Source organism: Panthera onca, chromosome C1 (assembly GCF_046562875.1).
Source record: "Panthera onca isolate mPanOnc1 chromosome C1, mPanOnc1 haplotype 2, whole genome shotgun sequence".
NCBI classification, from domain to species: domain Eukaryota; kingdom Metazoa; phylum Chordata; class Mammalia; order Carnivora; family Felidae; genus Panthera; species Panthera onca.
The window spans coordinates 38,909,020-38,933,979 of NC_138346.1; the positions used below are offsets into that span (position 1 = coordinate 38,909,020).

A 24,960-nucleotide genomic window follows, 5' to 3' on the forward strand; every position below is an offset into this window, starting at 1 on the left:
AAAAATTAATCAAAACATCTTCAGATCTTGTATTGGAATCCCCTTTAAATCCAATGTTCCTACATGTAGTCAGTCTCTACTGCTAAAGGAAACCATCAGTTTTCTACTAGTTAATAATTATGAATTCTTTTCAATTTTTCTATTACCACCCATTGTTTTAATACTCTTTGAAAATATAGTTATGGTCACTTTTTTTTTTTAATGTTTATGAGAGACAGAGAGAGAACGAGGGCAGAGACAGAGGGAGACACAGAATCCAAAGCAGGCTCCAGGCTCTGAGATGTCAGCAGACCCCGACGGAGGGCTGGAACTGATGAACGGTGAGATCATGACCTGAGATGAAGTTGAACGCTCGACAGACTGAGCCACCCAGGCGGCCCACTGTCACATTTAACATCTGTTAACCTGGGTTAAATTTTCCTGCTGCTTTGGATTGGTACCACAAATTGTGATTTTTACCTTGATGGGTGCCACATATTTTTGTATTCCTCTAAATATCCTTAAGCTGTTTTGGAATGCAGTTACTTGGAATAGATCATTTGGGGTCTTGCGTTTCAGATTCGCTGGGTAGGACTAGAGCAGTGTTCGCTGTAGGGCTACCTATTCTCTACTTCTGAGACAAGTATTCTTTAGTGTTCTCCACCCAATGCCCTGCAAATCATGATGTTTCTCATGCTGGCTGATGGAAGCTGGTATTTTGTGTGTGTGTGTGTGTGTGTGTGTGTGTGTGTGTGTGTGTTGGCCACTGTTAACTTAAACCCTTCTGGATGATTCTTTCTCCAGCTTGAGGTGGTTTCCTCACATGCATGTGCTCAGCTAATACTCAAGAGGGCTTTCGGGACATCTCTGAAATTCTCCCTCTGTAGCACTCTCCTCTCCGGTATTCGGTCCTGGAACTCTAGCAGTCCTGGTCTCCCTGGATTCTGGCTCCTTAACTCAGGACCAGGTGCATGAACTGTCTGAAGGCTAGAAGGCGGGGTGATAGTAGGGTTCACCTCATTTGTTCCCTTTCTCTCAGGGAGTACTGTTCTTTGTTGCACAATGTCTGGTGTCTTTTTTTTTTTTTTTTTTTAATTTTTTTTTTTTCAACGTTTTTTATTTATTTTTGGGACAGAGAGAGAAGAGCATGAACGGGGGAGGGGCAGAGAGAGAGGGAGACACAGAATCGGAAACAGGCTCCAGGCTCCGAGCCATCAGCCCAGAGCCTGACGCGGGGCTCGAACTCACGGACCGCGAGATCGTGACCTGGCTGAAGTCGGACGCTTAACCGACTGCGCCACCCAGGCGCCCCTGTCTGGTGTCTTAAAAACCATTGGTTGATATTTTGTCTGTGTTTTGGTAGCTTCAGATGAAAGTACAGGCCCACAATAGAACCTAGTATACAGCAGACCATTATAAAAGTACTATAGAAACACTTCAGCAAATTCATCACTCTAAACAGGCTGTTCTAAATATAGGTTTTACTAGAAATGATCACCAATCTAATGCTATAATTCACTTCTCCCAAGCTAAGGTTTAGTATAGCCAACCTAAAAAAATGACATAAGGTTACACTGACTTTATCAATAATGATACTCTTTGAGAACAAAACACAAGTGGAGAAAAATGTCCTTGCTCTGGATGAAGAAGATAAACATATTCTTGGTCAGTAACGGTCAATGTCATGACAACACTCAAGAATGGTGTATTTACAACCCAATAAGGTTGATCATCTCTCCTGCACAGTAATTGGGATCTTTTGTCCTATGAGGAATTCAGGACAAAGGAACTGTTCTGTGGGGTTCTTGCTTAGACTATTTCAAGATTGACTCTCTGGTACCTTAAAATAACTTTATCTTCTTATGAAGAGTCTAAAGGGATAAATTCTGTAGGAGTTAGATAACTTGGGGAGGCTTTTCCCAGCCTGCCAATCAGTGAACCCTCACCTCTGGATGTCAGACACACAGAAATAGATGCATTCCAACAGGTGCCCCCTGAATGCCAGTTACCAATCTTACCCACATAACTACACTTCTACAGATAGTACCAACCCTCAAGGTCTCTGAAAGTCTTGCGATTCTTGAACTTGGTGTTTCCCCCAAACGTTATATAAGATCAGCAGTCTGCTCCGATCAGGGAGGACTCTGCCTGACCAACAGAGCTCTCCTTCAATTATTACGGCTTAGTTTAGGCTATAAATTCAGCTTTGTCTTTTTTATATCAGAAGAAGAATGGTAGGCTCTTCAACCTCTGAGAGTTTTATTAATGATATTCCCTCCAATTCACAATGCTCACTCAATTTAGGTCCTGATAGCATCATCAGTAGCTACCATTACTTGAACATGAATAAAGCCAGGTGCTATGGTAGCTGTTTATGTTCATTAAGTCTGGATTACCTACTCTACCGCTCCCTATCTAAAATAAAAAATATACATATATATAAAGCTGAATTTATTGCTTACTATAGTAAGGAAGAGCTACATGGGCCAGGCATAGTCCTGGAGCAGAGCAGTCTGCTATATACAATAATTTGATTTGTAAACATTTGAGGAAGTTATAAATACAATCTCTGAGATATCTAATATAAGAATAGAGCTGTAGGGGCGCCTGGATGGCTCAGTTGGTAGAACACATGACTCTTGATCTCGGGTTTGTGAGTTCAAACCCCACAATGGGTACAGAGCTTACTTAAAACAATTAAAAAAAATAAAGAAGAGAGATCTAATCCTACTAAAGATGTGCTGGTAATTACCCAGCATAAAAGGGTATTTTTTTTTTTTTTTTATGTGGAAAAGTTTTTACCATTTTCCAGGTGATCCCATTTTCAAGGATTATCTACTGGGTGTTAGACTAGGGGATTTTATCGAAACAAAATATCCTATCATTTAGTGGCTGTACATCTAGTACCTCACTAAGTGCTTTTTGATAAAATGTACTTAGAAAAATAGACAAGTATCATACAACAGTAACTTCTATCTTACAACAAATTCATATAAATTTATTGGGTGGAAAATGGGGAAAGAGACAAAAAAGATGGGGTGGTTCTGTACTGATATCAGCAAGTTCCTGAAAGAATAAACTCAAGTCCAAAAATCTTCAGCCCACATCAAAGACTTGATGTTCTGATGACTGTGGAAAAGGCCAGCCCTGATTGCTGGGCTCTGGAAATCATGGTGGTATAGCTATCGATGAAGAAGTGCCTCTGTCAAGGGCATCAATCTCTCTCTAGTTCAGAATGACATTTCTTGGGTGTAAGTCTAAGACGCTGTTTATTCTCCCACCGATGTAGAACAGACTGGCTGGATGCCACGTCGTGCTTGTTACCTTGGTCCTGCTGGAAAGAAAACAGACCCGACACTGCAAAACTAACTGCATAGCTGAGGCCCTGTTTTGTCTTTACGAATATAATTTATTCATCAAGGTGAGTGGTTCTAATCTAGACAGGTTGGGAAATGTAGAACTTTTAAGAAAGAAATTTAATGCATTTGTTTTCTTTGCAGTTTAAAGAAATCTACAGATTAGTGGGGAGAGTAGCTGGATGAAGAGAGAACTTCTGTAATTAGAAATTTGAAGAGGGGCACCTGGGTGGCTCAGTCGGTTAAGTGTCCGACTTGATTTCGGCTCAGGTCATGATCTCACGGTTTGTGAGTATGAGCCCTGAAGTGGGCTCCATGCTGAAGAAAAAGAAATCTGAGAAGGAACAAATCCAAAATTGCTTACGACAGCCATGTCCGAATACCCTACCTCTTCCATCCACCCGTCTTCTCGGGGAAGCCTCTGCAACCGGTTTCTCGTCAGCTCAAGCTGCAGGCCATCGAACCTGCACTTAAACCAGCGATGAGCTTCTTCCAGGTTAGCTGTTATCTGGACATACAAGCGTTATCATTAAACATTACAACAAAGAAATAGTTTTTTGTGTATTGGTTCAAGAGACTTTTTACCTAGATGTTAAAAGACCCAAATTCTGAGTGCAAGGTCCTTGTAACCTATTTGCATAATATCCATTCTACAGATGACAGAGATTTCTGAATGTAGAGCTGAGGGATGCCTGCAAGCCTGTTGCTTTTTCATGCATTTGTTCCGATTTCTTGGGCGTGACCTAAGGTAAGAGAACCCCGGGGAAAAATCAGAATGACGGGATAAGATAGCGCTGCAAGTGAACGTGGTAGTGCAAACCATGGTTGGGACTTGTGAGTTCTGTTCTCCAAGACTAAATACTTCTCCAAAGTCCCTACACTAGATTTTTCTGTTGTGCTTTATGAAAGTAAACTGAATTAGTAAAAGACGGAACCAGCTTAGCGTAAGTTGCATCCTCTTTATTTCCTTTATCATCAAAATATTTTAGACTTCAGCTCCTAAGCACAAACTTCCAAATCACCTTTGTTAGATTGACTTAAATGGTCCCTCTAGTCGTCTGCCTTTGAAGATGATCTGGACTCCGTATTCATTTAATTGACAAATATCTACTGTGTGCCTGGCACTTTTATGTGTGTTTGGGATACTATGGTATTTTAAGGTAGGCCAACAGGCTTTTCTGTGGTATAATGGTTGCTTCAAAACAGCTCCAGAACATATCCTCTAGAATAAAAAGCAAAATGACTGTTTTCTTCCCTTTGATTATTTGTTTCATGGACAGCATTTTCGTTTTTTGATTCTCAAGTCTTGAGAGGTATTTCTGTCTTGCCTGGGAGAAGGCAAGATCTAGGAGAGCAGGGACTTCGTCGGGCTTGTTTCACCCCGTGTCTCCATCACCTAGGACAGCGCCCAACATATGACAGGTCCACAGTAAATACGTGCGACTATGTATTTGTCCTAGCCCAGCCAGTTCACAGTGTGGGCACAAAATAGTGAGGTAAAAAAATAGAGCTCCCCTGGCATTTAACTTTTAGAAAGTTACAAAGTTCAAATATTTTCCAGGTCTGTTTGTATACCCTAATGCCGGTGATACTCACACCCTGCCCCCCACCAAAGGCAGTGTCCAGCACTCTTTACCAGGAGTGGAGGGAAAGATGCTTGAAATGGCCCTGTACATCCATCCTATCTCCTCTTGTTTGGTAAATGAGAAGGGAGGCACCGTTTACTGAAACTTACTCTGAGCCATCTAACAGAACAACGGAAAGGTAAGTCTCAATACCCTGACTTTTCTAGATGTGGTAACTGATGAGTTAAAGGAAGTAAATGTAAATTCCTTAAGGGCACTGTGTCACAGTGTGACAAACTCATGTGACAGTGTTCAAACTCATGTGTGTCTGAGTCCATATTCCCTTTAATATCCCACTATGACAGTCATGTTGTCTTGTAATTTAGTGGCTGTAAAAGGCACACACATCATGACCAACTGACAAAAACATCACTGTAATACCTTAGAAGCTGTTTTCCTTATTTGGAAAATGAGGAATGGTTGTGGCAGACCATGATTTCAAAGACCCTTTCCAGCTCTAAAAAATGTATAATTTTAAATACCTTCAAATAGGCCAATTTAAGATTAGAGAAAGGAAAATCACAAAGTAAGAGGGCCTACTCAGGGGACCTGACGGGCTCAGTCTGAAGAGTATATGATTCTCAATCTCAGGGACATGAGTTTGAGCCCCACGTTGCATGTAGAAATTACCTAAATTAAAAAAAAAAAAACCAACTTAAAAAAATAAGGCCTACTTAACATTTTTTATTGACTGAACAAAGAGCTTCCACTTTTATTAGTGATGTTGAGTAATAGTGCATTAAAATCTACACACATGCTGGTCTTCCCTTCTTATATTAAGTGGTAAAGACTTGGACTTAATCAGTATTTTGGCATTCTGTTATCTTTTATCAGGACACAGAGTCTCAACCTAAAAATCATTCTTCATAATGGAGATTATACTTCATAAGTCATAATGGTTCTTGCCTGTTACGCTCCCATGTTAACGAGGCATTTTACTCTGACTTGAGTGTTTCAAAATTGTTGTGTGTGAGGAAACTTGTTAAGTCTTTATGTCCCTAGGTCTGGCTTACCTGTTCTGATTCCACACTGGCTTCTTTGAGTTTATGCTCTGTTGCCTCTTTGCATTTCTTTAGGTGTCTGATGGTTTCTTCCAATTCCTGAAAATGTGATACAAAGATTTTTACAAATTCCCACAGTCCCATATGGAACAAAGAGCTTCCATATTGTTATAAATGGGCAATCAAATTATGAAAGCATGATGGAGTACACTAACTTCAGGTGCTACCAAAATATAAGATGAAAAGTGTTAGTAGTATCCACAGATGTATATGATCACAGATTTTGATTTATGGATTCTCCTGAAGAAAAAGTGATTAATATCTCTTTCCAGAACTGAAGGAATATTTTTTCATTGGAGACAATTTCTGCTAGAAAGCAAGGGCTTAATGATCTCTTGAAGTCCTTTTGCAGTGATAAAATGTTATGCTTTTCCAGAGGCTGGGAAGAGCTAAAAATCCTGTCATAGCAACAGGTGTATCTAAGCTTCAGGGAAGAAGCAAGGGGTGTAAAGTGCCTGAAAGACTATGAAATTCAGTTCAGAAGTCTTATTTAATAACCAGTATTTTGCATATGTGAGCTGTAGCTGTTAAGAATGGATATCTTATTAAGTTGAAAATTGAGAACATGGGCCACATTCAAAGCTATAGGCTTCTTCCTACTTGTAGACTTTTGTTTCTTCTACAGAATCTAGAAAACGTAGATGCTCTGATGTTGGGTTTCGGTACGTGTCACTTGCTGATAATCTGAGATGAACCTGAGGGAACTTTTTACCTGGCACCGGTTCTCCAGTTCCTGCCTTACTTTCCGCTCTGCCTCCAGGCGCAGCTCTTGCTGTTTATTCCGTGCTGAGGTCTCGTACTGGCTCTTGGCCAACAGCTGCATCTCTTTCTGTAGGTTAGTCATTTCAGATACAAATTTCTGGATACTCAGTGACTGGGAGGGCACAAAGAGGGAAGCAGTTGGTGAACCTGTCCAAGTGTGAGATTTTAGGTGAATAGTAAACATAGAGTTTGTGGAAATCATCTACCTGTTCATAATTTTTTTTCTGATACTGATCCTTAATTAGCTCCATTTGCCTCAATTCTGTTTCTATTTGCTGAAAGTAAATGTGGAAATAACATAGAAAGATGATCAGTGGAGAATCCCATATGAGACCCACAGTTACCAGCCCCTGCTGGGCTCTCCTTCCCGTCTGGCCCACTGACCCTGACAGAGCAAAATCCTGTACGATCACTGTGGGAGAGGCAGATGGGGGGCCAGAAGGTGACATGGCAGCTGAAGAGAAATCAAACATTTACACAGCAGTGTCTCTCTCTGCTGGAGAAAGACAGTCTGTCCATCCCCCTGCAATCTGCCCACTTCCCAGGTGTAGCTGTAATTCCCGGAGCACACATGCTGCTGTTAGTACTCTGGAACTATCTTCGCCAGACCCCACAGCCTGCATGGATCCTCATCAGATAACAGGGAGTAAGGGAGACTTAGCATTTTTCATACAACCTTCATCCTCTCTACATTCTGAGTATTATTCGCCTTAGTCGACAAGTGGAGCTTAATTTGGGCCTTTTGATTCTTTATTTTCTCCTTGCTAGTGTTCAGGATCTTCTCCAGCTCTGTGAGTTTCTGCCGCAGCTCTCGGTTGGTCCGCGTTACTTCCACTGATCTGAAGTTGGCTTCGTCAAGGGCTTTCTTCAGCTGTGGAACACAAAGGGAAAATTCAATCATTTTTACCTTTCATTAAGAGAAGCTTATAAGTAGGTCTGTCCCCATACTTAGTTCCTTCTCTTTGGAACTTTCTTTTAACAAGAAGGGAAAGTGAGGCAATAATAATGACGTTTGATTAAGAAGACCTGTGAAGCAACACTTTAAGTGGTTTTCATCTTTTGTTTTCATAACTATTAACACTAAAGAACACAACGTATATAATGTTCCTCATTCTCTTTTCAAGAGCACGACCTTGGAGTCCAACCCCAGTTCAAATCCCAGCTTTAGCACTTACTAGCCAAGTAATTTTGGATAACCGACTTCCCTAAGCCTCAGGTTCATCATTGGCAAAGTATGCACATAACCTATTTCATAGGGTTCCTAGTTAAATAAGACAAAGTAGAGAAAGAAAGCAGAGCCTGGCATATGGTAATTTCTCAGTGATCATTCAACTTTTCTTTCCTGTCACTGTGACCTCATGTCTGGACAACTGAAAATTATACGGTAATTTCTATAAATACTTGCCAGTTACTACCACTGCATATATTTTTTAGAATACTGCTTTTAGTTTTTAAAGATTTTAATAAAATTGTCTAGTGGAAAAACAGCATAGTGCTTATTGTTAAAAACCAGACAACAATTTCAAATGGAGTCCCTTATGCTCAGTCCCAAACTGAGACTGAATTACGGTTTTGGCTTTCTCAGAAATGAACTCTTAAACAAGTCCATCAGGAATTACCTGATCAGCAGTAGTTTGGTAATCTGCCTGATCCTGTCATCCCCTAAAAGGAAAGAAACTGCAATAACCAACTCAAGTTTTTGTCTAGTAGAACTTGTTCTTGCTCCCTTTTGCTATAAAAAGGCTTTCATTTTGTACACCTCCTTAGAGCTCTTGATCTGCTAGACTGGATGATGCCCAATTCGAACAAATTCGCGTTCTAATGAACTCTTAAAAGATAAACTGAGGCATATTAAAACTTTTCTGATTCCAGAACTGTTAAACTGAAGGACAGCACTGGTCCCCAGGAGCAGTGAGCTGCCTGGTGTAAGTGCCCACTGAGCTCCCCGCTCCATCACTGCCTCTGGAGGCCACAGGTTACATCTCTCTTGGATCCTGGCTCTGCAGCTTTCGTGTTGGCAGCTTTCAGACTTTAAGCCTTCCATTTTCTGGACTGGGTCGCTCCAGTGTGAGATCTCAGGTGAATAAAACTTTTAAGGCTGAACAGATATTTTTGAATTACAATGGCTATAGTGGAGAACTTTTAACCTAAATATGCTTCTCCATGTATGAGGTGCTCTAGAGAAGGTGCTCTAGAAAAGCAAAGCCAAGCACTCATAAAGGGAAAAGAAAAATTATTTTCCTTTCTCTGTGGTTTCTGGGGACTAGAATGAGATCTGCTGGAACACGAGCCTCCAGATGGGATCTGGGACAACTAGCAGAAGCTAACAAAGAGTGAGAATTCTCAGCAAAGTCAGCTTTCTCAGATGTCTGTGATGTCTGGCTGAGAGAAGAAAGTAAAAAAATTCACACTGTCCTTTCCTTTCCAAATTCAGATTGACAGGCAAAAAACAGCTGTAAGAATTAATCTTTGAATTGTATCTTGTGAATCTGCTTTTGGGTACCCACTGGTTGTTGATCCTTTCTCACCCAGGGACAGCTACTGCCTTCTTGTTTATCTTGCTTTATGTCCTGAGAACCTGGCGAGGCAACCATCGGGTCAGAGGCTGGATAGAAATAGGGGTGCCATCCCATTCATGGCTAGGGACCTACTGACCCCCAATACAATTCTCTTGGTTACTTTGGGAGTGGCTCTGATCTTGGGAGGGTAGTATCTTTTGTGCTCTTTGGGGATCTCTCTTGTATTCAGGGGTTTAATAGTGCTAGGAATATTTACTGTTTGTCCTGGCTGAAACTTGGCAAGATATCTGAAAGAATTTAAAGGAGTTCTATGGTCAGAAGATGGCCATATTCAGAGCCTGACAGACTTTTAAAAATTCCTTTCTCCTCTCTGCAATGACGGCACTATTACTGGTCAACAGCAGTTCACCTCCTGCTTGTAGATCCTTTGGGTCTGAGTGAAGATGAGGGGGAAAAAAAAAGTCTTCTCCCCTGAGCTAAGATGAAACTATGTACCCAGAAAGAGAAACATTCTAAAGCCTCTGTGGAAGGATTTACTAGACATTCCAGACACACAGCTCTGAATCTAGAACCTAAGAATCTTTTGACTTCCACCTTAGTTGAAGATCTTCTCCCTGGTGTAAAGAAGCAAATAAAGATAATGTAGTTGGGTGAGTGGGTCAGCCCACGAATTAAAGGTTGCAACCCAATTCTTTGAGAAATTAAAAACTGTACCTGTCTTATAAATCAAGTGTACAAGAACAGAAATTCAGCTCTAAAAACAATTCAAAGCCCTCTTGTTCTATTTACTGATCCCCAAACCTCTCTATTCATCTAACGTTTGCAGATAGTGTAAAAGATCTGGACTTAGAATACAAGTTCCACCAAGGGGACTTTTGTTCCTTTTTTCTGTGCCTTTTGAGATAAAAGTGTTCTACTTGGTCTTCTCCATGAACGAAGACCATTCGTACGAGTAGGGGGTAGGGAGAAAAGATATTTGGAAAACTAGGCCCATGAAAATCTTAAGTCACCTTTAAAAATATTAGTTAAAAGCTTTAGCCATCTGAACAAATAACCTTAATTTTATTCCATTTGCCAAGAACACAATTTGGATCTAACTGTTCTTTTATAAACGAGTGAGTTTTGCAGTATTGTACCTGTCTCAAGACTAAAATTATAAAATGAAACCTTTAAGACCTGTTTGTATGTTTATGTCTTTTACACATATTAGAGACTTTTTTCCTACCTTTGAATGGTATTGCCAAAATGACTTTGTAAAGAGCTCTATTCAATTGGTTTAAAGACAAACAAGTATTTATACGTATTCAGCGTTCTCTAAGAAATAGAAAATCTAACCCATATGATTTTCAAGTTCACATGATCTAGGATAATCATCAACAAATCAAACAATGAACTTAAGCTACCTTTTTCCTTTTTTTTTTTTTTTTTTTTGTGAGAGAGAGTGCATGAGCAGGGGAGGGGCAGAGAGAGAAGGGGACAAAGGATCTGAAGCAGACTCTGTGCTGACAGCAGACAGCACAATGCGGGGCTTGAATTCACCAACTGTGAGATTAAGACCTGAGCTGAAGTTGGATGCTTAATCGACTAAACCACCCAGGTGCCCCTGAAGCTACCTTTTAATTAAAACATCCATGTGCTAAGAATTATGAACATTAGCTGTAATACTTCCATTTTACCCAGGTTTACTAAAAGTCAAAGAAGCTTATCTATGTCTGTCACAGAATTTGTTGGCAAGAAAGATAATTTAAGATCATGGTTAGCTGATTTCATGTCTCATAAAATTTTCATGAGTAATCTAAATGTAATTGTTAAATGGAGGATAAGTTTCCAAAATCTTTTTGAAAACTTTTAAATCACACTAAAATAAATGAAATGATGGGTACTCATTGAATATCTAGATCAATTCCAAGTAAGATAAAATACCAAAACATAACTAAACACAGGTTTATCCACTTTTGGCTTCCTTTCACAGAGGAACTAAAGGTATTTGGGTCTGTTAATAAAGCTGTTTTGTACTACGTTAGAAGTTTACTATGGGGAAGAATAGACTTCTAGAAACTAATGGATTTACAGACTGGCCAACCCACAGAATGTTAGTGTAACACACTCCACAACTGCTTACTTCCTAGGTTTTACTAGATATGAGGATTGTAAGGGTTAAGAATTCTAATCAATATATGTAATTATAATTACTTTGAAATAACAAGGGTGAAAGGAAACAACTGTGTATGAAAAGTAGTAAATGACGGACTGTTCTAGAATGAGAAAGAGGAAAAGACACAAAACAAAATCTGAATGGATAAAAGAAAAAAATGAAGATTTGTGGAAAAGGAATCTTAAGAAAGGAATTTTCTGTGTGGTCAAGGTGGCTAAGTTAGAATTGGTTTATTCAAGTTTCTAAGGAATGAATTTCGTGCAAAATTAGAATTTGTTTTTTTTCTTCATTATAAGGACAAAGTTTCCTTGGACTATTGGTCTGTTCTTGATAAGATTTTATGAAAGTGTTTTTTTAACCTTTTGGGTAATCTACCTGAAAGATAAAGATTTTGCAACTGAGCACAATAATTCACCGTGCTTCACATGGTCTTTTATTAAGTCTGTGATTACTTAAGAAAACCTAGTCTTGTCAATATTAAGAGCTAAGTTTTGTTCACAACTATGTAACCTTCTGTATTTGCCTTTAAAATTTTCCATTATCAGTTTAACTAATACTTCGTAATAATTTGTGATCTTATTTATTAGTCACATGTTCAAATATTTTGACAACTTCCCCAAATCAAATTCTAAATGGGGTCTTTCTGATCTCAAAGCAACTTGCAGGTTTCCCAGATAGTCCTTGGAAAATCTCAAAGGATTTGTGTCTCACCTTGTAAGAGAGAAATGTTAAACTAATCAGGCTTATTTGGTATGCTAAATTACATGGGAAGCATTGTCAAGTGATGATAAACCTTACATAATATTCGTACAATGTGTGTTATTAATATGTGTTCTAGAAAACATAGGAAATTCCTAAAAATCTGATATGTCCTTTTATGAGTCATAATTTCAGTTTTTATCTTCAAATGTTGTATATCATGGATATAACCAAACTTCCTTGTCAATCCTATTATAATGAACTCTCATCAGATCTTTAAACATGAGCATATTAAGGTTTTTTATCATTTATAGACAGCTATTGTTATACTCTGATACTTTTGCAAAAGAGACATTTCTGGGAAGGAGCCTACTAGGTACTCTTGACCACTGACATCCCTGCCGTAGTAGGTATCAGTAGATACTGTACAAGGTATCAAACCTTGGGTGCATATTTCACAACTGAAGAAGGCCCCAGCTGACATGTGGTCCTATGTAAAGACGTTGCAGAGGCTTCAAAATCAAACTGACAAGTAGCCGACATTGAGGTAGACTGCTTCCTCCCAAGACGTCAGATCAAAAATTATTTGTTTCTTTCTATTCTTGCTGCTCTGACAATCCTTATCCTAATTCTTATATCCTGAAGGTCTTTATGATTGTTTTGCCCATGTTTTGCCTTGCTCTGGCCTGCAAAGATGATGCCATTGCAAAGGGGGTAATGTAACCTCCAAACAACTGGTGGATTTGCCATGATGCTGGTAATTCTATAGCTCTGCCCATCACACATTTCTCCCTGACTTCCAATGCTTGTTTCTCTGTACCAAACTGCCCCCTCTCCATTGTATCATACTCCCTACTCCTAGGGGTCATTTCTCTGCCTCTGGCTAAAAATTCCAAACCAGCGGAATCTTGTATCCAAGCTCTGTATAAAGAAACAGACATAGGCAAGGGCAACCAGTCTGTGGTCTACAGACTCGTAAATTTTACTGGCTTTCATGGCTGTCGCCTTTCTAATCCTGAGCCACAGACTGAAATCAGGACTTACAGGAGGCACTCATGATCCAAAATTCACTTTCTTTGGCAGATCCCTACTGTCTTGGCTAGGAGTAAGTACAAATGGGAATACCATCAGAAACCTCTCCTTAACTCTTGAAGGTACTGCGGAATCTACTGATTAAGTAACAGCTGCCCAACAAAAACCACTAGACTGTCTGAAGTTGTTCTGGATAACAGGACAGCCCTATCATCTTTTAGTTGAACACAGAGGTGTTTGTTCTGTGTACAACACCACATGCTGTACTCAGACAGACACTTCTGGGGAGGCTGAGACTCGGCTATGTAAGATCACTGAACAAGCTAAGCTAGTTGGCTTGAGAAAGGGACTCCTTCAACAGAATCCTTCACTTATTTGACTTTTTGATTGATTTGGGTCTTGGGGACCAAGGCTCCAAAGGACACTCTAGATGTTGGGAATTATCATGCTTATAATAAACTTAGTAGTCTCCCTAAGTGTGCTGTATTCTCTCAAAACCTTGAAACACATGTTCACAGTTGCTAACCACCAAGCAAATGATCTAAGACTAGAACGTCAGAACAGAAATGAAGAGAATGACTGACTTAAAAAATGTGAATCTAAAATGTCATGGCCTGTGAATGCCACGAAGAATATCAACAAAAAGCATGACCTATGAATACCACACAGAAATTCAGCAAAAAAACTTCAAGAACTCCCGAGTAGTAGCTGGGAGTAGATAATGCCTTAAACTTTAATGACCTCTCTCAGGCTGAGAGTCTGATCAAAAGGGGGAATTGTCAGGGTGCCTGGGTGACTCAGTCGGTTAAGTGTCTCTTTGTTTTGGGTCAGGTCATGATCTCATGGTTCGTGAGATTGAGCCTCACATTGGGCTCTATGCTGACAGTACAGAGCCTGCTTGCGATTCTCTCTCTCCCTTTCTCTCAAAATAAATAAATAAACTTTAAAAAGGGGAGGGGAAATTGTTAAAAAAAAAACAAAAAACAAAAAAAACAGGCCCAAAATGGAGTCAGCTCTCTGTCACCAAACTGAGACTTAATGCTTCAGCGATTCCAGAAATGGACTCTTAAACCAGTCCATCAGGAATTGTTTGATCAGTACCAGTTAGGTCATCTGCCTGGTAAGACCTGCCATCCCCTAGAGGAAAGTAGTTTGCAGTAACCAACCTGCTTTTATACCTAATGTAAGTTGTTCCTGTTCCCTTCCACAAATGAAAGCCTTTCATTTTGTACAGCTCCTTGAAGCTCCTTTTTATCTGCTAGATTGGACACTACCTGATTCGAATTGAGTTTTGCTCAAACTCTTAAAATGTTTAATATGCCTCAGTTTATCTTTTAACATTACTTAAATCATTTTACAGAGCTCCCTTCCTCCTCCAGTGCCCTTAAATTAGTGCTGCTTGATTTTTAGGAAAAGGTGGCAGCAGAGAAGGGAGAAGATAAGAACACAGTATTCTGAATGGGTGATAGCGTTTAACGTGCAAAGTTGTTTGTATCTTTTCTTTCTACACCAACTCATTGTTTCTGATACTAACTTCATGACACAGTGCTGGTCTTTTATTACTACTCAACTAACTTCTTGTTAGCTATTCTCCCATTATTTTAATCATAGCTTTGTCAAAACTGGGTAAGCCCTAACAACTATCACTTACTTTGTATTTAATATGTTTGGGCACTGTGACAATGACTTTACATATATTTTCCAACTTAAAAACAAAAAGTAGTTATGATGATTTCCATTTTATGACTGAGGAAATAGACTCAGGAATTATTGCAGACAGTAAATGTACACATTGTTAGTAAGAGGCAGAACTGGGACTCTTAAGTGGTGTGCCTTGAGCCTACCCCTGATATCACACACTCACTCTGCCCTTGGTCTCCTCACAAGGTCACAATCTCCAGTGATCCTTGTTAAAAGGATCTACATTTTATAGGTACTCTGACAACTATCTCTGATTAAAGGTGCCTTTAATTTCAGGGCACATTTTTGTTTCCCACAGAATTTTGTTTCTAACCTTTAAAAAATTAAAAAAAAAAATACTCATTTTTTGAGAGAGAGATGGAGACAGAATGTGAGCAGGGGAGGGGCAGAAAGAGGAGACACAGAATCTGAAGCAGGCTCCAGGCTCTTGAGCTCTCAGCACAGAGCCTGACGTAGAGTTTGAACCCACAAACTGAGAGATTATGACCTGAGCTAAAGTTGGACGCTTAACCAACTGAGCCACCCAGGCGCCCCTCTTTCTAACTTTTTAATATTTACATAGTGTTTTGTAATTTGCAATTCTTCCCTCCCCTTTGTTGATGATACAACATTTAGTGTCTGTTTAATGATTTTTCTATTAAAGTTGCCTTTCGATTTGTTTTCTATTTTCACCTGAGCCATGTTGCTTGGCCCTAGTCTTCTAAAGCCCAAAGTAACTGTTCTAGTTTCGAGTCTTCATATCTCCTGTTTCTCCTTCATTCTTGCCTATTCTCCACTACCACCAGACTAACCTTCCTAAAATTGTGCTTACAGTGCACTATCCCTTTCTCAGAAACCCACAGGGCTCCACTTTGACTGGAAAGTTCACCTCTACCATTCTGTCAAGGTCAGCTGGTACCATCTCAGCTAACCACTCTTTCTCAGACACTTCCCAAAGTCTGCTCTGATCAAGAGAGAAATCCTATCCATTTGGTCACACATCCTGTTCATTTCTCTAAGCTTTGGTCATCCCCTTATACTGGGTGTCCCAGCCCTGCTGGTTCTGTCTCAATTGTGTACTTTCATTTCTCTTCTTCTATCACCCAACTTTCCCTTGCTTTGAATTCCTTCAAGATCGTACCTAGCCTCTAGTTACTCAACAGAAGTCCTCAGCTGTTTACCTTATTTGTCTCCTTTTGTAAAGAGGAGATCATAATGAAATAAAGGTCATGTAGCACGCACCAGAGCATGGACCATACATGCCTCTCAGGAGAAGGTAGATGAGTGATGGGTGCTGGTGAAGTGAACTGAGGGGACAGATGATTGGATGTCTCCCAATGGCCACTTCCTTCCTCTAGCCCTCAGTTATCACTGTCCAATGCAAAAGCTGTCATTGAGACATTCCTTCGCTGGGCAGAGAACTGTCTATCAGAAACTTTCTGTGTTTCGATTTACAAAGAGCACAGAGATGGTTTGATCACTTTGGGCTTATTGGTCAAAGAGGAATGAAAAGGGCCAAAGAACAGCTGCAGCCATTCTTGGAAATCCTGCGACTGGTTTCTCTTAAAAGATTCACATCTAGAAACCTTTTTGTCGCTCGACTGCATACCTCAGTCATTTCCCGTTGCGCTGCCTTCTTTGCCGTTTCTCTCTCAGTTTGAAACTGCTTTCTTAGGGATTCTATGCGTTCAGCATGCATTTCTGCTTCCACTTTGGATTCCTCAGTCATCCGTTCTCTGTTTAAAAAAAAGATAAGTCACTCTTAGAAATCATCTTAGCAGGTAAGGAAGGCCTGGACGATCATGGGCAGCTGTCCAGAAGGTATGATTTACACATGAGAAGCACATCAGGCACCAGGTGAAACTCACTGGTCTGGAGCCCATTAACACGAAGGGAAGAAAAGCATTTACCTGTAGCATTAAAAGCCAAAAAGTCTTTCAACATCAAGAGAACCAACCAAGAGTGAAACACACACTCTTGTTTTAACCAGCAACCAGTCTTGAGCCAGCAACATTTCACTAGATAAAATTTGCACAGCTCATGGGCAGGAAAAAATGCCTTCTCTGCTTTAGCTTATACCTTCCTCATATCTGTATGTTCATGACCTGAAAGGAATAAAGGTCTATGTGCACACTGAATTTCCCTTGGGTAAAAGTTTTCATGGAACGTTATTTATATCTAAATCCTATTTACCAAGGTGCAGTTTACAAAAAACTCTGGTGGCCTGACTTGAACTTAATGCGTTTGACCTAATCTTAGGCCCAAAAGGAAAACAATGGTTAAAGATCTGCCTGGGTGGAGTCATCCCACTCCTCCATGGATTCTTCCCATCCAGGCTGAGGCTATTCCTTTTCCAAATCATGCTTCTAAAGGACACATTAGCTTTTGATAGAAAAGGCTTGGCAGAAACATGCAACATTCTTTAAATGTTGGCTTTACCTTCATGTGGAGCAGCAGCTTGACACCAGATGAAGGGAGAGCTGAAAAGGAGATTCACATGAGCATTCCCCAGCCTGCTGGCGGCTGCCGCTGCTCAAGATGCCTGGTTCCTAACACAGTTCTGCTGGAGTACTAGTTTCACGCAGAAGATGAGCATTTTTTAAAACAAAATTTATTTAATGTTTTTATTTATTTTTAAGACAGAGAGACAGAGCATGAGTGGGGAGGGGCAGAGAGAGAGGGAGACACAGAATCTGAAGCAGGCTCCAGGCTCTGAGCTGTCAGCACAGAGCCTGACGCGGGGCTCCAACTCACGAACTTTGAGATCACGACCTGAGCTGAAGTTGGACGCCCAACCAGCTGAGCCACCCAGGCGCCCCTAACCAGTTTAGGTAAGTGAGCCGGACGTAACTCTCCCAGAGGCTCTTCCCTAATTTCACTGTGACTCTACTGCCCTTACTTGAAGGTTTCCAAATTTTGTCGCTCAAGTTCTTTGTTTTCCAATTTCTCCTGCACATGATCAAGCTTTGTTTGTAGATGATTATTTGTCTGGAGAGCTTGCTCCAGGCTCATAGCCAGTTTCCTGTTGTCTTCTCTAGCTACATCTAGAGCTTTCTGTAGAGGCTCCATCTGAAAGAGAGAAGACTCTCTTTAATTCTACTGTCACAGATAGATTCAAGAAGTCGGTAACACTATATACTCACTCCTTACACTTTATCATCAAATGCCAGTGAGACAATAACTGGATGGAACCAGAACTAAAGATTCCAGATGCCTGGGATATAGATGTGAGAATTTACTGCAGACACTGCTTAGGAGACTCTTACACAGCAATGGGAAAAGCAAGCTCTGCTGATTACTATGAGCTTTGAAAAATGGAACCAACTTATTTATTTTAAAAATTTTAAAGTAAATTCCCCTTTCCAATCTTATAACTTCTGGTGTCACTACCTAAAGAGAGAAGAACTGGAAATTGTTCCTTGTATGTCCTTCCAGAAAAAGCTTATTTATACGAAATATCAAAGACTTTTTAATATATGTGCATATATACTTATAAATTCATGTGTGCATATATCCATGAGCACACACATGTAAGTGTGTCTCCTTATTTATTTTTTTTAATTTTTTTTTAGCGTTTATTTATTTTTGAGACAGAGACAGAGCATGAACAGGGGAGGGTCAGAGAGAGAGAGAGAGAGAGACACAGAATCCGAAACAGGCTCCAGGCTCCGAGCTGTCAGCACAGAGCCCGACGCGGGGCTCGAACTCACGGACCGCGAGATCATGACCTGAGCTGAAGTCAGACGCTTAGCTGACTGAGCCACCCAGGTGCCCCATAAGTGTGTCTCCTTATTAATAGTGGGGTCACTCCAGCTACTTCTGACTTAAATTACAAATTATTCCCTAAGCCCTTTAACTTCTGCAATCATTTATGCATTAATAAGTAAAAAGAAGTAAACTATATCAGAGAGAGAATTAGGCATAACTGTCGTCCTGGTTTGCCAATAAATGACTCACTGTAAGGTTGCAGGCCCACTTCCCATTTGTAAACATAACTCAGACTTGAATGAAAAAGAGATTTACCTGATTACTTACCCCATTTTCCTAAAAGAGCAATGTCCCAATAAAACCAAAAATATCAATATTCTCATCTATAATAATGGCCTTTACCTCACTGTTGTGCTGGGCATCCACAACAAGCATTCTCGCCTGCCACTGGTCCACTTCTGCCTCCAGCTTTTGCACCCTCTGTTGATTTAGAGCCCTGAAAATGGGAGACACAGAAAGAGTGACTATAGAAAAGAACCATCTAGGAAGGATACCACTGGGAGCTACAGGGCACTCTTCTTCCAAGAAGCTCAAATAGCATATGTGATAAACTACAGATGCTCAGAATACCTTAGAGTTGGCAGGTGACAATTAGTAGCCTCAGCTTCAGGTTAAGAAACTAAGACTCCCAAGGATTAAAAAGTTGTCCCATCTACACCTGGGTGGCTCAGTCAGTTGAACATCTGACTTCCTCTCAGGTCATGATCTCGTGGTTTGTGATTTTGAGCTCCACGTCGGGCTCTGTGCTGACAGCTCAGAGCCTGGAGCCTGCTTGGGATTTTGTGTCTCCCTCTCTCTCTGCCCCACCCCCACTCATGCTGTCTCTCTCTCTCTCTTAAAAATAAACATCAAAAAAAAATTTTTTTTGTCCCATCTATGATTCAATTTGTATTGATACATTAGCTATCGATACTTGTCAATGACTAACTTATGAGCTGGTAATTTTATACTATATACATATATCACCAGTACAAAAATATATTGCTTCTAGATGGATGGGCCTGCTGTTGAGATTTTGCTTCTAAATACAATAGCTACCCAGAATCTTATTGTGAATGGTGAACAATTTTCAGTACCATCCCCTTGACTTTTTTATGTTCAGAGGCAATACACGTTTATAATATGCAAAAAACAAAGATAAGCACAATGGAGAATATAAAACTGGCACTTGTTCTCCCATAGCAGAGAGACAATAATAAGCACTAATACACCCATCACAATATATTTCAGAGGACCCGTTAAACTGAAACCATTTGCTCATTAACCTCAAGGGGAAACTTTTATGCAACTTGAAACTTTCAAAGAAGGAGTTTACTTCTTTTTAAAAAAAAATTTTTTTTAACGTTTATTTATTTTTGAGACAGAGAGCATGAACGGGGGAGGGTCAGAGAGAGGGAGACACAGAATCTGAAACAGGCTCCAGGCTCTGAGCTGTCAGCACAGAGCCCAACGCGGGGCTTGAACCCACGGACTGCGAGATCATGACCTGAGCCAAAGTTAGCTGCTTAACCGACTGAGCCACCCAGGCGCCCCGGAGTTTACTTCTAAAACATGGCTAGAAGTAGGTCTCAGAATGATTCATCTAAAAATATTAATCTTTAAACAGGATGCTAATAAATAGATAATTCAAACTCAACTAGGCATGGAGCTTCAATTATCTAGATAATTACTAGTCTGCAGACCCAAGGACAGGTTTAAAGGGTAGCAGTAATATAGCACATGAATTTCTAGAATACATACTCCTTTACATCATTACAAAATACGGGAATTTTGAATTTTTGAAAGTCATGTTTATTTCTACTTCCAGATACTCCCTAATTTTCTAGATCTTTATTTTTTTTATAATACCATGTTTTACTGAATAGGTCTACATTTCACCACTTCTGAAATGTCAAGCTAAAATAGAGGACTTTTAGAGAGCAACAGAGTAAAGGGGGTGAACTGTCAGATTCATACATTTAGTGAGTAGTAAAATAGGGAGAGGGAAATATGTAAAACTTTGGATTGGAATTGGAGGAAAAACCTGTTCAGGAATGAAGGGAGGTCCTTGATTTCAAACAAAAATCTCCCCTTGAATAAAGACTATACAAATAAGAACTTGGGTTTACAAAGAACATCGAATAGCACAAAACCCCATTAGGCGGAAGAAATGGCCAGGACAGAGGGGTGTGGGCTGTGGGGGCAGCCAGTCTGCAGCAGGGATGGCTGGGCTACAGGCTGGGAACCCCGCTGGAGGCTGCAGCCCAGGTACAGGATCTACAGGGAAGAGCAGGTTGGGAAGTCTAGAGGCAGAGGTTAGTGCATTCACCAAAATCCCTTGCTTTCCAGTCAAGTTCCTAAGATGTTTCCCCAAACAGGGGCTAGATCTTTATTTTAAAGTGACTTTGTTTCTCGCCGTGCCTGGGTGGCTCAGTTAAGCATCTGACTCTTGAATTTAGCTCAGGTCATGATCTCACAGTTCATGGGTTTAAGCCCCACGTCGGGCTCTGCACTGACAGCACAGAGCCTGCTTGGGATTCTCTCTCTCTCTCTCTCTCTCTCTCTCTCTCTCTCTCTCTGCACCCCCCCCCCCCCGTCTCTACTCACATGCTTTTGCTGTCTCTAAATAAATAAACAAACATTAATAAATAAACTTAAAAAATGAAGTGACTTTGTTTCTTGACTGCATGCCACTCCTTACTATAATGGAGCAGACATGCTCCATTACATGCACAAAGACAAAAAAAAAAAAAAAAAAAAAAAAAAAATCTCCAGTACCTTTCTTTCTTGAGGCCTGCAATCTCTGAATCCCTCCGCCCAAGCTCTATTTGTACTTTTTCCAGAGCACCTTGCATCTTACTGTGAGAAGCCAGCACATTTTCCAACATAATTGTAACTTTGCAGTTGTCTTCTTTAGCCTCTGCCAGTTGTCTCTGAAAGTTTCCCACCTAACAGAAAATGAAACAATACAAAGATATTTGATCCTTTCTCCTTATTCCACTGCTGCTGAGTCCCATTACTTCTAGGCAAGAATATGGAAACCAAGCATGGCAAAATGCTAAGAGGAATAATTGAAGCATATTTTATTTTATTGTTAAGATCTTAAGTTATTGTGACTTTGAGAAAAGAAAACTAGCCCCCGCCCCCCACCCTATGGAGAACTCTGCAACACTTCCCAACTTTTGTCATGTCATAACATCTGTATTAACTGCAGACAATGGGATCAACAACTTCCTGGTTCTAGATGTGGTCCCAGGCTGGTCTGCTCTGGCCCTGATCAGTTATCTTGGGACAGAAGAGAACACACCTGAAGCCCATCAGAATCAGGAACATGTTAGTTACACATAGTAGGAAGGTTACTGTTACCAAGGTCAGATGATTTTCATTAGAAAACATTAGGACTTTCAAGACTGGAAGTTAAAAAAACACTGGGGGGTGCCTGAGTAGCTCAGTTGGTTAAGCGTCTGACTTTGGCTCAGGTCATGATCTCATAGTTTCTGAGTGTGAGCCCCGCACTGGGCTCCCTGCTGTCAAGGCAGAGCACATTTCAGATACTTTCTCTCCCTTTTGCTCTGGCTCTCCCCAGCCTGTGCTCTTTTCTTTTCCTTTTTTCTTTCTTTTCTTTTCTTTTCTTTTCTTTTCTTTTCTTTTCTTTTCTCTTCTTTTCTTTCTTTCTTTTCTTTCTTTCATAAGTAAAATAAAATAAAATAAAATAAAAACCAAAACCAACAGCAGTTAGCAGCGCCTGGGTGGCTCAGTCAGTTGAATGTCTGACTCTTGATTTCGGCTCAGGTAATGAACCCACTGTTGTGGGATCGAGCCTTGCATCAGGCTCTACTGACTGTGGAGCCTGCTTAAGATTCTCCTGCTCTCTTCCTCTGCCCCTCTCTCCTGCTTGTGCGCACATGCTCTCTCTCTCTAAAACAAAAATAGGAGCACCTGGGTGGTTCAGTTTGTTAAGCGTCCAACTGTGGTTCACGTCATGGTCTCACAGTTCATGCGTCAGAGCCCCAAGTGGGGCTGTCTGCTGTCAGGGTGGAGCCTGCTTTGGATCCTGTCTCCCTTTCTCTCTGCCCCTCCCCTGCTCTCGTGTGCTCTCTCAAAAATAAACGTTTAAAAAAATAATAAAAAACAAAAACAAAAAAAATTGGGAATTAAATCATGTATTTTTAAGGAAAATATTTTACAGCTCTTCTAAAGTTATCTTAAAAAAAAAAAAAAGCTCCTCTGATCAATCCTCGTTCTCACCAAAGGTAACAAGAAATGAAGGAATACGACGGCGCAAGATTTCTTAAGCACCTCATTTCAATAACAAACTTTCAAAAAGGATTGATGCCTTGCCTTCTTGCTCTCTCTGTCCTCCAAAGCCTCAAGGTCCCCTTTCAACTTCTGACTCTCTTTTAGGGCTGCATCACGACACTTCACTGCTCGGGAGAGCTCCTCTTCATTCTTTTCAAGAATGGATTTCACCTTAGTAGAAAACAAGGAATGATAAATAATTTGTCCAAAGCACTATAAATCAGCAATTAGAATAAGAAAAAGCAATTTGGACACCAAACTTAAAATGTTTATGGGGCGCCTGGGTGCTCAGTCAGTTAAGCGGCTGACTTCGGCTCAGGTCACGATCTCGCGGTCCGTGAGTTCAAGCCCCGCGTCAGGCTCTGTGCTGACAGCTCAGAGCCTGGAGCCTGTTTCAGATTCTGTGTCTCCCTCTCGCTGACCCTCCCCTGTTCATGCTCTGTCTCTCTTTGCCTCAAAAATAAATAAAACATTAAAAAAAAATTTTTAAAAATGTTTAAATATGCTCATCCACTATAATAAAAAAAACTTTATTAGCTACTTTTCCCTTTAAAGAAAACTACGAAGCAAAAAAAAAAAAAATCTGTGTGAATAAACATGAGCAAACCTAATATATGTCAATCTCCATGAAAATACAGGGTAAGTGATAAAGGAGATAAGACTATGAAGGTTAGATGTAAAATGGTGGGGGTGGTGGACTGATTATCCTAGAATTTAAAAATACAGTAAAACCTTGGTTTGAGAGCATAATTCATTCCGGAAACATGTTTGTAATCCAAAGCACTTGTGTATCAAAGTAAATTTAAAAAAAAAAAATTTTTTTTTAACGTTTATTTATTTTTGAGACAAAGACAGAGCATGAACCAGGGAGGGTCAGAGAGAGAGGGAGACACAGAATCGGAAGCAGGCTCCAGGCTCTGAGCTGTCAGCACAGAGCCCGACGCGGGGCTCGAACTCACGGACCGCGAGATCGTGACCTGAGCTGAAGTCGGCCGCTTAACCAACTGAGCCACCCAGGCGCCCCTCAAAGCAAATTTCAAGAACCATCAGCTCAGTTGTGATCATGTGATGTCTGGCGTCACACACTACTCATATTGCAAGACATCGCTCCTTTATCAAGTTAAAATTTTTAGAAATGTTTGCTTGTCTTGCAGAGCACTCGCAGAACAATCCAAGGTTTTACTGTATAACAACTGAAAGAATATAACAAAAGCCAAGATGAATAAGTAGCGTCAAGAAAATACTGTTATAGAAGAATGCATCCTAATTAGAAGTATGAGAATTTTATATCCTTGAAATACTTTTTTTCTTTTTTCTACACATTCAAATGATCACAGTATTTTAAATATTATTTTTTAAAAATGTTGAAATAATTAGATTCACAGGATGTTGCAAAAGTAGTGAAAAGAATCCCATGTATTCTTCACCCTGCTCCTAATGGTGTGGTGACATCTTATACTACTGTAGTTCAACATCAAAATTAGGAAACTGACTTTGGTGCATTACTGTTCACTAGATTAACTGGCCCACAGAACTTACACAGTTTTCACCACTTTTTTAAAAACCTGCATTCATCTCTGAGCGCGCACATAGCTGTATGTAATCTGATCTCGTGCACATTATTCACAAACCATCACAATCACAATCAGAACCGTTCCATCACCACAAAAGAATTCACATGTGCTACTTCTTCGTGTATATACACACTCTCCCAAACTCATCCCCGGTCCTGCGGCAACCAATAATTTGTTCTAAATCTCTATAGTTCTGTCATTTTAAAAATGTTAAACGTTTTAATATAATTAACTTTTGTATAGGTAATACATTCACACTATTCTTTTTTATCAGCATTACCGAGGTAAAAATGACCTGCAAGAAGCTGTGTATATAGTTCTGACGTGTATAAGCTCTTGAAGCCATAATCAAGATAAGCACTTCCATCATCTCAAAAGTTCCCTCATGGGGGCGCCTGAGTGGCTCAGTCCGTTGAGAATCTGACTTCAGCTCAGGTCCTGATCTCAAGTTTGGTGGGTTAGAGCCCGCAGT

General features: G+C 40.2%; 1 protein-coding gene, 1 long non-coding RNA gene and 1 other non-coding gene across 10 annotated transcripts in view; 2 read left to right on the forward strand and 1 right to left on the reverse strand.

The window, feature by feature from the left end:
• Positions 1-2,949: 2,949 nt before the first annotated feature.
• Positions 2,950-24,960, reverse strand: part of CCDC150 (coiled-coil domain containing 150) — a 96,934-nt gene continuing 74,923 nt past the window's right edge. For 3 of the 8 annotated variants that reach the window (XM_078451052.2, XM_078451055.2, XM_078451057.2), the window contains exons 17-27: positions 22,957-23,085; positions 21,394-21,563; positions 18,979-19,072; positions 17,768-17,937; positions 16,478-16,604; positions 7,460-7,654; positions 6,990-7,058; positions 6,734-6,895; positions 5,974-6,060; positions 3,724-3,843; positions 2,950-3,336 (exon numbers count right to left, since the gene is read on the reverse strand). In XM_078451052.2, coding sequence (XP_078307178.2) covers positions 3,205-3,336; positions 3,724-3,843; positions 5,974-6,060; positions 6,734-6,895; positions 6,990-7,058; positions 7,460-7,654; positions 16,478-16,604; positions 17,768-17,937; positions 18,979-19,072; positions 21,394-21,563; positions 22,957-23,085 — 1,455 coding nt within the window. In that variant the 3' untranslated portion in view covers positions 2,950-3,204. Of the gene's footprint in view, positions 3,337-3,723; positions 3,844-5,973; positions 6,061-6,733; positions 6,896-6,989; positions 7,059-7,167; positions 7,238-7,459; positions 7,655-16,477; positions 16,605-17,767; positions 17,938-18,978; positions 19,073-21,393; positions 21,564-22,956; positions 23,086-24,960 lie in introns of those variants that run through there. The other 5 variants (XM_078451056.2, XM_078451054.2, XM_078451059.2 and 2 more) reach the window with 3 other exon arrangements.
• LOC144617139 (uncharacterized) lies at positions 3,307-5,976 on the forward strand. The gene is made up of 3 exons (XR_013557215.2): positions 3,307-3,400; positions 3,480-4,083; positions 4,897-5,976. It is a non-coding gene; the product is annotated as an uncharacterized LOC144617139 (long non-coding RNA).
• Positions 9,673-9,743, forward strand: LOC132674092 (small nucleolar RNA SNORD56). Its single transcript, XR_009608403.1, has one exon. It is a non-coding gene; the product is annotated as a small nucleolar RNA SNORD56 (small nucleolar RNA).